At 41.9% G+C, this 17462-nt stretch overlaps 1 protein-coding gene across 4 annotated transcripts in view; it reads left to right on the top strand.

Moving 5' to 3' along the window:
* The window catches only part of cacna2d3a (calcium channel, voltage-dependent, alpha 2/delta subunit 3a), a 150344-nt gene that overhangs the window by 95445 nt on the left and 37437 nt on the right, over positions 1-17462 (top strand). For 2 of the 4 annotated variants that reach the window (XM_080295138.1, XM_026155216.2), the window contains 6 exons: positions 2028-2117; positions 2729-2842; positions 8426-8504; positions 11902-12035; positions 13587-13604; positions 17139-17210. In XM_080295138.1, coding sequence (XP_080151264.1) covers positions 2028-2117; positions 2729-2842; positions 8426-8504; positions 11902-12035; positions 13587-13604; positions 17139-17210 — 507 coding nt within the window. The remainder of the gene's footprint in view (positions 1-2027; positions 2118-2728; positions 2843-8425; positions 8505-11901; positions 12036-13586; positions 13605-17138; positions 17211-17462) is intronic. The other 2 variants (XM_026155217.2, XM_080295139.1) reach the window with 2 other exon arrangements.

Here is a 17462-nt window from a genome sequence, read left to right on the forward strand (position 1 = left end):
AAATGTTGGGGCAAAAACCCACATTAAGTTTTCATGTGACACACATGAATATGACTACATTAATAGTATTTATTTGTCCATATGCATGTCAACGGGTGTGTAAATATGTGGAGGTCATTCATGTCTTGTTGTCATTCACATGTGCAGTAGTTTTACTCTAAAGAGATATTTTAAAGAGATGATCTCTAACGTCATCTCTTTTGGACTTTGTACAAATAGAAACATGTTTGACTTACGCTGGAATCTGAAGCACTGATTGTTTGCTATCTGAAACAGACTGAACTTAGGATTTAAATGACTCTTGTGAGCAGAAATCTTTTTTTCTTGTGTTTAGTAAGAGAAAACTTTCAAACTATTGCTTTGAGCAGCGCCTGTTGATTTATTTCTGAAACAGACCCGTTTGACTCGCTTCTTCAAGCATTGCTCTTCGTTGTTCAACAACGGCCCTTTTTTGTGCAGGTATCGGATTTGCATCTGTCCTCACGTTGATTTAAATAACTTATCATAGCAATCAAAAGCTTTGGCTTAGCAAGCTGCAAAATTGAGATATTTTGGTTAATCATTAAAATGTCCTTGTACCCTGGCTTCTTTCATTTCACTGATACGATCGCTTTTAAGAATCAAAGGTGTCTGAAGGATTGAAGAAGTTTGATGTGCAATGCACATTTCTGAGCCTTTTGGTGCAGACAAAAGGTTGGGAACATTAAGCATTGCATTCACACTGACACACACATTTTCAATCTGCCACTTTAGTACACTGCTGTGCCAGGAATTGAACATGGCCCGCTGTGCTGAGAAAAATCACTTCAATCTTAGCTCACAAGCACACTTGCAAGCAATAGGTAAAGTTTGCTATGCTCCAGGGTACAGCCTTTTTTATCCACATCCATGGATAGCTTATCTTTTTGCCGATTGAAACAGCAGAAGTTGGTTTTGTATACACATTTATCTGTACATTGCACTTGCATTATATGTGTGTGTGTGGGTGTGTGTGCTTGCTCCCAAGAGGGCAAAGCTCTGAAATGGCCTTATGTTTCTTATGACCCCCCCACTGTGTACCAAGAGACTTTGGTCCTCCCATGAGTAAGGAACAAAAGACAGGAAAAGATGACGATAGTGGTAGAAAAAAGGGAGCAGGGGGTGTAGGTTTAGTCTGTTTCTAAATCATGAAACCTGGTTGCATTCATGGCTTATCATGCCTCGATTACCAATGGCAAAACTGATATATGTAAACGGGTCAGGATGGAGAATTGGTTTTATAAAGTTGCTGGATTTAGCAAATCTCAGTAGGAAGTGTTCAAAATGGCAATTACAGGATCTAAATATCTATAAATAGATTATACTGGATAATGGGGACTGTGTGTGTGTGTGTGTGTGTGTGTGTGTGTGTGTGTGTGTGTGTGTGTGTGTGTGTGTGTGTGTGTGTGTGTGTGTGTGTGTGTGTGTGTGCATACGCCATGTATTTGTTACCCCAAGGCTGTTACAAGTAATGAGATGTGCACATGAGACCTGTTCAGTTGCTGAAAACATTAAACTGACAATGAATTGCTGGAGAAATAATGTATCCTTTGTAACGCAATCATGCCTGTGAGCAGATGCGCACACACACACAAACGCATGTATACACACATACCCGGTGCAATAAATGACGTTGAGCTAAAAGCAAGAGAAGGGAAACTGGTCATTATGGTTTTTTCAGTCAGTATGTGAGATTTCACTTCAGTATAAGGGGGGAGTTTGCCAGATAAACTGGCTCAGGACTGAATTGAAGAGCCCATTAGACCATTGATGCAAACTCTTCACACATAAATGATGGCAAACCAAATTCAGTAAAATATTTTCTAGGATAGGAACAGTGAAAAGTAATAACTCTGCATCTTGTTCCCCTGCTTTTGTAGCTATCTCTTGCCTCTGCCTTTGTTTTTTCTTCATAAAGACCTATAATTCTGTCTCCTTTTGTGGTTTTGTCACTTTAGTTCTCTGCTTTTTTCAGTGAGATTGTAATGTTCTCAAAACCTTTTCCCCAGCATTTCCGGGAACACCTCGACAAGCTGTTTGCTCAAGGCATCGGGATGTTGGATATAGCTCTGACTGAGGCTTTCAATCTCCTCAGTGACGTAAGTAACGCACTCATGCACGATCGCGGTCATACACGCACACAGACGCACTCTTCAAACACGCATACACATCAGTTTTATGCATAAAATTAATTAGGGTTGTAATTAATAGCTAAATCAACTGATTCATGCAAAATCCAAGTAAACAAGGCACTCGATGACTCAGGTTACTGATCTGACATTTCCTAATTATGGACATGTAATTAATCAAACAGTCATCCGGACAAAGACAAAGACACACAATCTAAATATCCGTATTTCAACAGCATGTATCTTTTAAAGTGTACCCTGACATGCTGCATAGTGATGCCTCGCTGTAATTTTATCTCACAGTAGCCCTTCTACCTTGCGTTCATGCATGCGTATTGAAGGCATGCTATTATAATTCCATTAACTCACTGTTACAACACAGTTAGCGTCCATGGAGAGTCTTGTGATGATACATTATAAGCTCTAATGGGAAGGAAGTGGAAGAACTGTGTGTTAATGAATGAACTGGTTACATTTACATTTGACTGGATGAGAGCTTTTTGTTCTTTGATCATCACGTAGTAACCCTCTGTTTTTCTCCTTCTTTGTCTTTCTCTGTCTGTCTGTCTCCCGATGTCTAGTTCAACGAGACTGGGAGGGGCAGTGAGTGTAGCCAGGCTATTATGTTGGTGACAGATGGGGCAGTGGATACATACGATGCCATCTTTGCCAAGTATAACTGGCCAGAGAGGAAGGTAGTGTATCAGAACACACAAGCACACACATCATATTATTCTGCAAATATGTTCCAAGACAGTCGGGGCAACTCATCTCAGTTTCCCATTATACTTTGGTCACAACGTCATGAGCATGTAACCATGTATACCAGTGTTTGATGAGAAGTGGAGAGAGGTGGGCTAATCCCTCATGTGGCTATGAATGACTTCTTAAACGCACTGTTGAGAAGAGCACAAGTCTTTCTGACCCAACGTTAAAAGGAACCCCTGAGATCTAATGTGCTTTCAAGTGCACTGTACTGCCAGACATATTTGCTCGTCTGCCTTCACATCCATATGAACTTGACTGACATCCCATTCTTAATCCACACGGTTAAATATGATATATTATCCCATAACAGCTTCAGCTACAACAGCTTCAACTATTCTAGGAAGGTTTTCCACAAGATTTCCTCGAGAATTTTTGAGGTTTGCACTCAATTCATCCTAAAGATGTCAGGACTCTTCTGCAGGCCAAGTTCTCATACACCAAACTCACAAATTGTTCCCACAAAGTTAGGAGCATGAAATTGTTCAAAATGTTTTGGTATGCTGAAGCACTAAGATTTACTCTGAGAGGCTGAACTCCGCATCATAATCCCGCCTCTGCCAAACGTTACACTTGGCTCAATGAGGTCAGACAAGGACCGTCTCTCTGTAAGTGTGATTCGTCACTCCGCACGTTTGGAGGTCTGTAGTGATCGACTCTTTAGAAAGTGTCCGACCTCTGCACACTATGCACGCCAGCAGTTCACATGGTCCAACACTTCATGGCTGAGTTGCTGTTGTTCCCTATCGTTTCCACTTTGTTATAATACCACTAACAGCTGATTGTGTAATATTTAGTGTAGAGGACATTTCACAACAGGTGACATCCTATCACGGTACCACCCTGGAATTCACTGAACTCCTGAGAGCGACTTTCACAAATATTTGTAGAAGCAGTCTGGATGCCTGCTTGATCTTATTTATCTGCAGCAATGGAAGTGACTGGAACCCCTGAATTCAGTCATTTAGATGGGTGAGTGAATTGGCAATGTAGTGTACATAAATCAACAGAAAGAATGAGAAGAGCACTGTTCTACAGGGTTGGGGCAATGACTTCTAGTTATGCCAAATTATTTTGGAGATTATGTATGGGGATTTCAGGAGCAGGAATCCTCCGAACCCGCTCCTTCCGGTTGTCATCTACAGAGGTTCCCCCAGTTCTGCAAGCTGTTCATTCTCGTTTACGTGCCCACCCTCCCTCCTTGTTCTCAGTTTTCTAACTTCTTCATTTCTATGTAGCACACGGGGATCTGCCAGGCCTGGGCGCCGTCGCCAGTCCCCTTCGAGGCCTTTCCCACACCGCAGCTCAATTCATGTCAAAGCATTCACCTACTAAAGCACTGTCAAACCTAAAATGAGGACGTGGGCCCAGCTAGTAAATAACTAAATTAGAAATACAGTTGCTTGAGAAATGTTCAGTGTCTTGGTAAATCTGTCTAAAAAGACCACTAAGATCACAGTTTTTCTGTGTGGTTTTCTGTTTGTGCAGTAAATCTTTTTGACAAGCAGAGGGCATTGAGTGGATCCAGTGTGGGATCTTTTTGAAGCAACGGCCCCGTTGAAAAAGACAACACACTTTTGCTGCTGTCCTGCAGTGTTGCTGTGGTTCTTTCTGATCTGTCACGAAATGCAACCGAAGGGCAGAAAAGATGGAGGAGGAGACAAAAAAGGGTTATTCTAAGGTCTTTTCTCTCTAAAGGAAAACGTTTGAAGTATCGAATGCAATAGTACATATTCACTGTTATCACACACTGTATACAGTACACATACTGTAAAAGTGAATATGACTTCAAAGGACACAAACAGTTCCTTTACCTCAGGTAAATCCTAAATGCTTTGAGGTTGAGAGGAGAGGCCTTTGACATTAGGCAGTTAAGACATATTTTTAGTCATTTTTAACACTGACTCTGAGTAGATGTTTCTGTGTATCATTATGGATGCCTTTTAGTTACTATTAGTGCCACACTTGCACATTGTGTTTCTGCATGTCTGGTACAGTCTGTATTAAAACTGCCGAAAGCTCTCCCCCCCCCGACAGCTCAAGGCTGAACATCAGTGAGCAGAGGGGACAAGGCTGCTAGATAGTTCCATTTAGAAGAAGCCCCACTGATAATAGAAGTCTTCAGTCTCTGTCACTCTCCTCAGTCTGTCCCCCCCCCACCCCCAATCTCCCACCTCCACCCACCACTGCTGTTTTTTTAATGGATTCCTTCCAACCCATCTTAGAGCTTCACCACTGTTGAGAATCGCACCAACTATACAAACAGGCTTTGGCAAGTGTGAATGCTAAAAACATGATAAATGTCTGTATTCAGACAGCATGTGTTACACAAAAAGATCATAAAGGGTTGATTACCATAAGAAAAAAACAGCCGTGATAAAAAGTCTAAAACATTTCTTCCTGTTACAGCAGCGATTATTTTCAAAGTGATTTTCTCTTAATGTTCAAACGTTAGCTTATTTTTCCTTCACATTTTTGAAGCAAAACTTACTAAAGACTTACTAAAACCAGCATCACACAAATATTCACATAACCACACCTGTAGGATGAGCGTAACCATACAAAACACCGACATGCTCTTTACATACCCTCTCATACACATGCTTATCCACTCTCCTAGCAAATCAAATCTTTTAAACACAATGCAGCACTTCCTGTGACCATACAGGACTGTGAGATGGAAATCTCAGCGTTGTTTGAAGTGCCTTTCAAAAAATGAGGGAAAAAGCCGACGGCATTGATTAGAACAATCACGAGTCCCTTGACTTAAAACACTGACAATTTTCTGTCTGTAGTGTTGCCAAACTCTATCTATTACCTGAGCCTGTAGCCTGCTGAGTTGTAAAATCCCCAGACAGCTAATTTGTGATCAAATTGTTTGGCAGGTGAACGGCCCTCGGGGACAGAAACCTGGGATGTGCCATCAGTGTATTATGTAAACTGAATACGGTGTTCCAAGCTGGAACAGATTAATGCCAGTTAAAGTTGAACACTGTGTACATGCGCTTAAAAAAAGAGTCGACTGCCCGACTGCACAAATTCCATTAATTTGTATTTGCTGATATTGCTCTAGGCTGATAGCACTATATTGAATCCAATGACGTATTGTAATCATTTCAAGATTCGTTTTTTTGTTGTTTTTGTTTTTAATTAGTGCGTCACAGTCTTGTATCCTTTGCTCTTATTTCCTTTTCAATATACTGAAAGGTCAGGCGCAGTGAATCAGATGATTTGTTATTAGGAGACTTCCACTGGATGCAAAGGGCTGCACTGAATGTGGGAGCTTGTAGTGTGGCCGTAGACATAGCTGTAGAAACTCCTCGAGAGGTGGAAACAAGGTATCCCTGCCTATTGAAAGATGCTGCGCAGAGAGCCACATGTATAAATGATATACACACTGATATGCTGTCCTACACACAACAATGACCGTGCTAGCTTTTGAGTTGTCTTTGTGCACTGCCTATACCCTATCTGTCACCACCGTTTGGCAGTGCATCACAAGGCAACATCACCCTGCATTTGCCAACATTGTGCCTCGTTTTCCTAGGCGGTTGAGCATAACTGCCTGGAGAGTGGAGATTACTCAGCACTACAGCCTAGAAAGGACAATCCTTAGGCTCTCTTGTGACCTAGACTGGTGATACCATGAGCACTCATGTGTCAGTCTCAGTGTGTCTCAGCCTCACAATTTGAATTGTGAGACGAACTCATTGCAAGTTGAAAACTAATACTAGACCGGAAAAACGAATTCCTTGGAGAAGCCTGTGAATCAATATGTAAGACTTGCTGATGAAGCTTGTTAGATCCTGTATCTGAATTAAAATAGAAGAGCAGTGCCCACACAGACTGCAAACAGAAAAGCTTCTTTGACCAAATATCTTCTGCTCAGACACATGTAGGCTTACTGAATAGTGGCCGTATACAAACCATTTCTGTTTGCATGTCTGTCTTTGTTGCAAATTTGGATTCAGGTTAAATCATCGAGTTGATCTATATGTAAAATTGGCCCGTTTTTTTCAAAGTAGCACTTTGGCAGGTCTTAGACTTTGTTAAGTACTGAACAGAAACATCAAACCCCTTTGCTTGCTTTACTTACTCTTTCAAAAAATGTGTGAATGTTCTGGAGGACAGAATCAGTCATTAAGTTAAATGCTAAATATGTAAAATATTCATACATGTACTAACTGAAATTACATCCATATCACTGTCTATGCACACTGTATGTGTGTGCATGAATTTGCAGTATTTATATCCTGATGTGTCTGTTCTTTCGTGCATGTGCATTTTTTTCCTTGCATGTAAACTTTGTGCACTCAACTATCTTAAAGATTGCATGTCGTGGCTCAAGTTCTACAGTTTCTTCTTCTACCTCAGTTTTACCGTACTCAGCTGTAAACCTCGTCCATATTTAATAACTAGTCTGTTGCGGTTTGGCTTTCAGTGAAGTGAAACACATAATCACACAAAGAAAAGCTTACATGACACGTCTTTATCAAAGTCTTACATGGCGTTGTTCTGATTACAACAGCTGTGTTGTGTTTTCCTAACACTTTGGTAGTGTCAGTCAAATGGCTGAAGTTTGATGAATAGAGGATTATTGTGGTCTAGATAATGAGCGGTGAATGAAACAACTATGCTTATTCAGTGAAACATATTACCGTTATCAACAGACTGACATTATCTGGAAAAAAAACTATTTAGAACTGTCCATGGTCAAGGTGGTAAATTTACGTATTAATTTTAAAGACTTTTTTAGTTAAAAACAATGTAATAGAGAATGCAGTGCATACATATTCCAGGAAAAGTCAATTGCATCTATACATAAATGATATTTTTGCATAAATTTTTGCAATTTTCAGACTTTCTGAGTTCCAAAATTGTATCAAATACATGTTTAAAACTCTGAGAGGTCTACGCACTCATGTGCATTCATATGCAGTACACACAGTACATGTACACACACAAACAGAAACATGCTGTCGGGGTTAAGGGAGTCAGTGGAAAATGCATATGCAATAGGCACAGCAGCTGCGCCCCCAGAGGCTTGCATCTGGTCCAATCTGGCAACAAATCTCTTTACACTCTCATACATGCACCTGCCAAATTCACCTGCTGCTGGAGCCAATGAGCCAGGGAAAAAATGGGTTTGGCACATAAGAGTAAAGAAGATTCTCCGTACTGAGCACATAAAGCTTTTTCAAATTAAAATTTGCGTTTTATCTTTTGTAATCACTGTAATTGCAGATTTTCAAAACACTCGCCTGCATTTGCTCATCCTTGATTTTTCGGTTCTTGAATAAAAAAAATAGCTGGAACTGAACATTTAAATTTAAAGGTAACACAATAAACTTTCAGGAAGCAATCATCAACTAGGAGACTTGGTAATCACTAAATGAGAAAGAATGAGTCTTTTGCCAGACGTTGACAGTGTTATCTTCTGAATGGTACCATGGCGGCCCCTATCAAATATGATTAAAATGAATGATGGGAGCTATCTGCTTTTCTTTCCCCAGGTCCGTATATTTCCTTACCTGATTGGTCGAGAATCAGCCTTCGCAGAAAATCTAAAATGGATGGCGTGTGCTAACAAAGGTGGGCTCTTCAAAGACGCTACTTTCTCTCTCCCTGTAATCTGTTTTGGTGGGGTAAAGTTGCAGCGTGTCACTGTCAGCTGGAGGAAAAGTATTACATTATGCAGCTCAGGATTTGTTTGGAGTTTTTGGCACATGTGTCTGTGTGCATACATACACTAGCATAGATGAGTTTGTCGGCGCTCATCAGCATAAGCAGGTGTATGCGACAGGAAGCAACGGGTTCCAGTTGCACAGGCCAGATGTGTCATATTACTTCTTCTTTGAGCTTAAAGTCCAAATGAATCATAGTGATGCGCCACTTTCGAGCAGCTTTCTGTGTGGTCATGGTTGTCTTAATGCGTAGAGCACTTTCCTCCAGGATCTATATTTAGCTGGGAGGTGGCTGACAGAGACAGTCTGGCTCCATTTCCTCAGGCTCCAGCAGATAAGACAGGCAAGTCACAGGTCACACAAAGGGTGTGTGTGTGTGTGTGTGTGTGTGTGTGTGTGTGTGTGTGTGTGTGTGTGTGTGTGTGTGTGTGTGTGTGTGTGTGTGTGTGTGTGTGTGTGAGATACAAGAACATCCACAGTGTTGCTTAGACGTGATATCAGAGAACCCATCCAGTGTCTTTGAGGATATTAGTGATGATAAAACCTGAGACAGAAGAGGCTCACAGACGTCTGTGAGTATTCTTGTTTGGCTGTGCGCTTGTATGCGCTCGTGTGCGCATGCACCAGGGAATGCACATGTTGCCCTAAGGCTGTTGCAAGCAATGTGATGTACACATGAGACCTGTTTGGTTGCTGAAAACATTGTGTTTGTTTAGACTTGTGTATGTGTGTAATGCTATAGTACAGATGTTAATGTGTGTGACTGATGATGATTCAGGGGGATGACTGTGACTTTCTCTCCATCCCGGAAATGATGCAGAACAGTCTTCTGTCAAAAACTCTGCGTGGCCCAGAATATTAGCAGGACTGGAAATGCTATGAGTGTCACAGTGCAAGTAAAGGTACTTTTGGCTGCTTCCTTATTCACGAGGAGTCGCCAGAGCGGGTGGCGCCGCATGTTTGATTTGGCAGATTTTTATGCTGGATGGCTCTGATGTAACCCCAGAGGAATTTGTTTGGGATAGAAGTGGTGCAAGTATCAGTAAAATAATGTTACATGTTTTCACTAACTCTCAGCATTTACCGTATATTTACTATCCATCCATTCGCTTCCGCTTATCCTTTTCAGGGTCGCGGGGGGCGCTGGAGCCTATCCCAGCTAGGGCAAGAGGTACACCCTGGACAGGGCGCCAGTCTGTCGCAGGGCCAACACACAGGGACAGACAACCAGTCGCACTCACATTTACACCTATGGTCAATTTAGATTGTTCGATTAACCTATCTCCACAAGCTGCATGTCTTTGGACTGTGGGAGGAAGCCGGAGTACCCGGGGAGAACCCACGTGAACACGGGGAGAACATGCAAACTCCACTCAGAAAGACCCCGGCCTGATGGTGGAATTGAACTCAGGACCTTCTTGCTGTGAGGCGACAGTGCTAACCACCAGTTTGTTGCTTTGGACGGTCGATATTATTTATTAAACTCGTCCCCTTTCGCTACCTCTACTCTTTGCATCTTCACATTTCCTTCGACCTCATTCACACATGTATTCTGTCTTTTTCCTACTGACTCTCCTTTCGTACCTGCATACCTCCGCCTCCTCTCTGGAGTTACTTCTATCTGCTCCATATTCTCACTACAAATCGCCGTGCTGTCTACAAGTAACTTTAGTGTCGTTTCAGATGTTCTTAGCAATTATTTGCCAAAATGTGTATCAAAGCTAATCAACACCCCTTTATAAATTGTTTATTACACGTGCAATTTAACATCTTAATTGTATTCAGATTTAAACGCTGCATCAGTACTTGCCTTGTTGCAACCAGTGCAGGAGTAGTTTTCCTCTAGTGTCTTTTGAGTATTCTTAAATGTGGTATATTTCTGCAGGTAATCAGTACTTTTTTAAAGGCCATTTTAACAGGAAGCAAGGCAACATTTCTAAGTATTCTTTAAGTCATCTAGATTATTTTACCGGCTGGGTTGATGCGCCACATCTATCACAGATCTGTGTATTGTGTCTAGACTTCAGGTCCTTTCTCCCTGTGGAGTCAAAGTTGTTGCCGGGAAAGATGACCCCAACATCTATTTCCTCCGACGAGCTCTCTCCTAATAAGCAAAAAACGTAGTTTTGTTGTAAAATACTTTTACAACTGTGCACCAAGAAAGCGCTTCCTTACACGATGATACATTTTTCACTTCCACCTCATCCATTATCAGGACACCTTACGGGATCTTATTTGCTACATATGACCCAGACCAAGGTCATGTAAAAATATATTGATGCCCTCAACCTGTCCACACCTTGCTGAGGCTGTATTGTTTGTACAACATGGGTACCATCCACTGAAAGTTGGGAGCCTTCATTTTTCTTCCCCTGGCACCTGGCCCTGATGGCTCAGCTCGAAGGACGCCCTCAGCCTTCGAGAGGGAGCAGTAATTCTCGACTCACTACTGTGATGAACGATGCAGTTAGACTAGACAGTGTCTTTGTGTGTGACATGCGTCTGTATGTGTGTGTTCTCATTGCACCGTCTGGTGGAATAATGGCTCCAAATGCCTCTGAGGATAAAAAAGACCTGCAAAGGTTCACTTCCAGGTCAAGTTCTGTTAATATACTGATTACAGCAGTTATGTGATATCAGCACTTTTTTTCAACAATAGATTTTATTTTTAGTTAATTATTCTATTTTGGGCTTTACTATAGATATAGTTTTAAGATTAGCTTATAATCAGTGGTGCATATTATCAGATATTTGGGCTGGGTTGATGCGCCACGTCTATCACAGATCTGTGTATTGTGTCTAGACTTCAGGTCCTTTCTCCCTGTGGAGTAAAAGTTGTTGCCGGGAAAGATGACCCCAACATCTATTTCCTCCGACTATGATTTTCTACTTGAATGCCCAACGGTGATGGAGGCAGTTTGCTGTTTTTACAGCTGGGTGAAAATGTGGTGGGCTTTTTCTTTTCCCTTATTCATGGCGCCTAACCAAGTTTCCATCATGCAAACAGCAGGTCAGCAGCACTGCATCCCAGATGTAGTTAGTCTGCATTGTTATTAAAATAGTAGCAATGGCTTGGAATATGTTGCTGGCTCCATAAAGCTAAAATGTTTTTTCAGGCATCTGATCTGCCCTCAAACAAGCTTAGAAACACAGAGCATGTGTTTTTGGGCAGTAGTGAGTTGGACTTCTGAGCCTGTGCTGCCTCATTGTTGGCAGGATCTAACTTAAATAATTAATCTACTTTAATTAAAAATGAACAATTCTTCATTTCTGTTTATCTTTCTCCTCCACTTTTTGCTCAACAGGGTATTTCACTCAGATTTCCACACTGGCAGATGTGCAAGAGAACGTGATGGAGTATCTCCATGTTCTCAGTCGTCCTAAGGTGATCGACCGGGAGCACGACACAGTTTGGACTGAGGCCTACATCGATAGCACTGTGAGTTGAATATGCCTTCGCTTGCTACATAACTCCAGTTCACGTGGTCCTTGATAGCCTCACATATCCACTGGGCTGTTGTAGGCTTAGAAAACTCCATAATGGGCTGAATTGTTGTATACATAAACCACAGGACCTTTTGTATAAGTTCATATTGTGAAAACATGTATTTTGAAGGGGAATGAATTAAACAACCCAAATGAAAGTGATCGAGGGTGAAAGACGAGCAGAGGGCTGACAATGTTTTCTGCATTTGTACCTTTGACTGTGAATGAGTTAAATGAGTCTGTGTGTAGCAGATGGACCCATTAAGTAAACGAGCCTCCTGTGTGTGCTTGGGAGCTTTGTAGGGTTGCAGCATTTTCAACTCCAGACAGTCTTAGGAGAATCTTTTTTGGGGCATTGCCCATAGATGACCTTTCCCGCATGAAAAAGTCTCACTTCAGATTTATTGATAGTGGAAATACTGTGCTTGGTTTAGAAGAGGGTGCCATCATACCAGAGCATGATGGGTCACAGTCATTTGCCTTTAACTCACCAGGGCATTTATGTGGGCTCTTCTCACATGGATGCAACGTTGCACAATTGTACTGGGGAGCTGCTATAATAAAGTAAATGTAATGTCTGATCTGAACGCATGGGGCATTTATTGTTCCCACATGTGCCATCATTAGGTAATGTCTAGAATAGTTCAGGACTTTGCTGTGAAAACTATGATTTCCAATCTCTAAATCTCCTATCACCATACTGGCCGACATACTGAGCATAAGCAGGTAGTGAATATTGTGAATTACAGTCAAAATAATAATATTTTCTGAAATCGTGCATTCGTCTCCTGTACATCCTCTATAGTTGAGTGGCAAAACATCCCGAAAAACCCCTGAATGATAATAACAGAGTTAAAAGGACGAATCCTCTGTGATCCAAAGTCAGCACACAACATGCTGCATCATTCACCACACTGGTCCTTCTTGGCTTACTGTGTTAGACACGCAGAGAAAATAGCAGGAGTTAACAGTTTCTGTATAGATTAAGAGTGTGAGAGCTTTGGCCATGTAAAGGCAAAGGTAAGTGCCCTCCACTAGAAATACCCACCACGCAATCAAAAAACCACATAAAAATAGACTCTTTTCTCTCAGCTATCCTTTGAATATCCCTTATGTTTTACCCTTTCCTGTCTTTCTGTGCTCATTTGTTTCTCTTTGTCCTCATTTTCCCTCCCATTTATCACAGAAGTGCATACACTCAGCGCTGACCTAACACGTATAAGGAAATGCTTACGTTTTCTTGCAGTAGGAGTTACGGCACTTGAGTGTTGATTCCTCTCTGCTGCGGCCCTTTTGACTATAAAGTTTGCCTCTCTTGAGACAGTCGCTGTTTTTAAGTTGTGTTCAATGTCAGTGGATTGTATGTGCCCACTGGCACTCCATTCAGTGAAAATTGCACCGAAAGGCTTTCTGACACTTATCCACAAATGTATTGACCCTGTCTCTCCTCCTCATCGTCATCCTCCTTCTCACCTCCTCTTCCTTCTCAATCTGTTCTCTTTAGCTCCCCCAAGCACAAAAGGTAAATGTGGTTTGAGGTCATTGGTGCATTGTGCTGTGGTGAGGCCTGCTGTGTGTCATGTGCATTTCTTGTGCATGTGCGTTTCGGTTTCTAATATCTGTGAAATGAACTATCATAGCGGCTCGTGGCATTTTCTTATGTGTCGTTGTCATATGTTGTTTGTCAACTTCCTGATTGAAGCCATGCCTCATGGTTGTCATGGGTGCCATTCACGCGCTCTCTTTTGCACGTCTGATTTCGCATTCGCACACGTCTGTGCACAAACTCGCTCATTCTTCACTGGTGATGCTATGTTAGCCTTGCTTTGCCAGTGTCTCTGGGCTGGCATTGTGATTATGTGTGTAAATGTGAGGCTTCATTTTGTTCTTTGGCCTGTGTGATTTTTGGTGTGAAAACAAGATTGCCTGTGTTATTTGTTTTGGTAGAATTCTCCAGAATAAGCTGTTTTGTCATCTTCTGGGTGAAAATCCAATAGTCCATAATGGTTGGCGGGATGATCTGTTCTGATGCCTTTTTATCATTTTCAGTGTTTTATTTTTCCAGTGATTTATGAATCGTATGTGGGTTGAGATAAGCAGCTCTATAATCACAACAGTGATGATGGCGAAACAAAAGAGCGCTCTGCCTCCCCATCAGTGTGAGCGAGGCACAGCAGTAGCATTACACAGCTGGCAGGCCGTATGTCTGACATAGTGCTGTTAGTGTGACAGACCCGAGCTGATTGACCTCAAAACAGCTCAGCAGAAAACTGAAATAGATATCATTTTATTAGGATTAGCGAGGAATCTGTACCAATTCTTTGCATATAATTGCCCCAGCACTGCTCTGGCCTGGGTGAACACACATACACACTACTCCAGTGACAGAAGGATGCAAACATGTGTGATAAGAAGTGAGCAAAACTCCTTGGATGGGCTCTGTGTTAGAAAATTGATGAGCATTTTGTTCCAGGACTGAAGTGTATCATCTTTCCTTCATGCTATCTTTCCCCGGTTTTCTCCCTCTCACTGCGACCCAGCAGTCCGTCTTTCTTATCTTACCTTTCTTTTGTGTTTTGTTTTGTTTTATTGTTTCACTTTGCTTCTTCGCCCCTATCTCTTTCCCTCCACCTGTGCTCTCCTTTCTGCCATCCTCCCTCTTGCTCTCCTATCCCTCGTTCCACCAGCTTCATTCATCATTCTCTGGCTCATTTGGCTTTGTTTCCCACTCTGCTGGATGAACTGACACTGGAGCTCAGGGATGATGCGAGGGAGGTGAGAGGAATGTGTCAGGGGGAGATATTTGAGGACAACGGTAGGGAGGGTTGGAAAAAGAATATAAGAGATTAAAGAATCATAAACATTGTGGGAGTGACAGGAGGAATTTGCACTGAAGTTTCAAAAAACGAGACTGATACTTGATTAAGTACGAAGACCAAAAAATGGGGAATCTGTGAGCGGCTGATTGCCTTTTGAAGATAAACTGAAATGCTGAGATGTTCAAAATGTCTTGCTGGATGAACATGAACTCCGCTATTTCAAAGCAAAGCATTAATATTGATTGAGGTAATTAAGAGCTTTCAAAGATAATCCCCAAACACCTGTGCAGTAAAAACATGTGCTGGATGTGTGCCAGCTCAGCTTCCCATCGGGTCTGTTTTAGTTTGCTCAAATTAGTCTGCAGAGGTGGCGTTGGCTCCCGCACACACAAACCTGGTCTCCAAGGAAACAGGGGTCACCTCATCTACCTCCATGCAATTTGTCACAGCAACCTAGATTATAAAGTGTACTATGAAACATAAAACACAGGCCAAGGGTGTGTATGTTAGCCCTCTGATGGGTATTGGTGTGTGTGTTTATGTGTGTGTGGGTATGTGCTAGTGCGGTGTCAAGTGTATTAATGCCCACTGGTGTTCTCGTTCATTATTTGACCCACAGCAGGGAAAAGAACTTCCACAGCTCCTTTACTCTGACTCATACAGGTAAATTTGCAGAGGCAATGATGATGCAGATTTGGCCCAGATGTGTGAGTTCTGACTTAAGGATTAGGGTTAGCACCACTTCCACTTTCACAGCAAGAAGGTCCTGAGTCAGCAACACCAGGCTAGGGCAGGCCTTCGATGTGGAATCCTCGTGCTCTGCCATAGGTCTTCGATTTCACACAGCATCTAAACACATGCAGTTACTGGCCTGGTTGCTTCAAGCTGGCTGCCCGTGCTCCTAATAATTAGGATGGGTTATGCAAAGAGAAGAAATCCCCCGTGGGGCTGAATAAAGTGTACCTTTTCTGTAGCTCTGATGGTGACTTTAAATGCACTGCCTCTTCTTATTTACCTAAAAGTATGGCAACCCCTGGAAGTGCATGGGCATTTTTACCAATTTGAACAATCTGGATTTCTGCTCAAAGGGTTCACATATTACACAGAGTCTTCTATTGGGGTTCACAGGGATACAGCAGCCCACAGGACCAGTAATATACTGCACTGATTGAAACGACCTGGGCTTGGATATATCTCTTTAATTTATCCCGTTCAGTGGTAGCACGGCTGCCACGTGTTGCAGCTGCAGTATCTAGGTATGCTTCGTTCTCCCTTCTATGTCCAATATTGGACTCCAAATTACATTTAGCAGCTGTCCAAACTCGTGCCACTAATTCCTCTTTCCTCAGCGTCTGAGGGATATTGACAGATTTCCTTGTCATTACCTGTTATCTCTCATGGGTAAAAAAGAAAAAAAGTCTTGGGGTGGGGAAAGCACTTTTACAATGTCGGTATAAAATTCAGTACTTTCTAAAGATGCGTGCTGATATTTAGTCAGTCCAACAAATTTAAAAGATGATATTCCTTTGATTAGTGCAGCGTAAGTAGAACATGCTTTATGCTTTTTGCCGCTCCGTGTTCCCCTGAACTATTGTAGATTTTCATCTTGGATTTATTCTTTGCTTAATGATCCAATTACTGATGCTGAATGGAAGAAGTCACTGACATTTAGACAGATTCAACATTTCTGGGAAGGCAAGGTTAGATCATATTTTTCAAGTACTAAGCCTTCCTCCAGTCTCCTAAGAAAACAGTGTCAAGCTTTCATCTGTAATGGATATCATCGTCAGATACAGACATCCGGTAGAAAGATAAATATCATAATTATCCCAGCAGTCTTTAGAGGGGGGGGGGTACCCAGATCCAGACTAGAAGCGCTGCCTTTGGATAAGCTTATTCTGCAAGAGATCAAAGGCAGACTCTGATTGAACATATTTTAGGGCAAATAATAAACATGAATAAAACATGTCGTGGAAGTTTAGTTGGTCTCTGAAGAAGATGATCAGGTCCTCGGCTAAATTCCCATCAAATTCTATGCTCCACACGGATGTTTTGCAGCTTGAAAACACTGCTCAGTGTGACTGGGCAAGATGTTTCATATAAGATACATGAAATGTGCCCTGTGGTTACATAAAATTTGTAACAAAAACAATGAAGTTTCATCATTACCTTCCCTCTCTTCCCTCCCTTTGGCTCTTTCTGTTTTTCTGTTTGTTTCTGCTTCACAAATCACTCAGTTGGAGGACGGTCAAGGTCCAGTTCTGATGACTACGGTGGCAATGCCAGTGTTCAGTACCAAGAACGAGACTGTAAGCTCACATACAGTGATGCAGAATTCACAACACATTCACTGCCTCGTGATTCCAAAGCTCGATGTCTCAAATGAAATTACAGCTTAACTGAAAAACTGAATTTTCCTCATGAGTTATTCCATCACGGGGAATTAGTCTTTGAGAGAATTGACACAAATGGTAAAATCATTGTTAATTTTTTTGTGTATTTGATGGATGCTAATATCACTTTGATTGCAGTTTGAAAATTGGGACAAAGCGGCGCATTAC

This window comes from Astatotilapia calliptera, chromosome 20 (genome assembly GCF_964374335.1).
Source record: "Astatotilapia calliptera chromosome 20, fAstCal68.1, whole genome shotgun sequence".
Taxonomy (NCBI): domain Eukaryota; kingdom Metazoa; phylum Chordata; class Actinopteri; order Cichliformes; family Cichlidae; genus Astatotilapia; species Astatotilapia calliptera.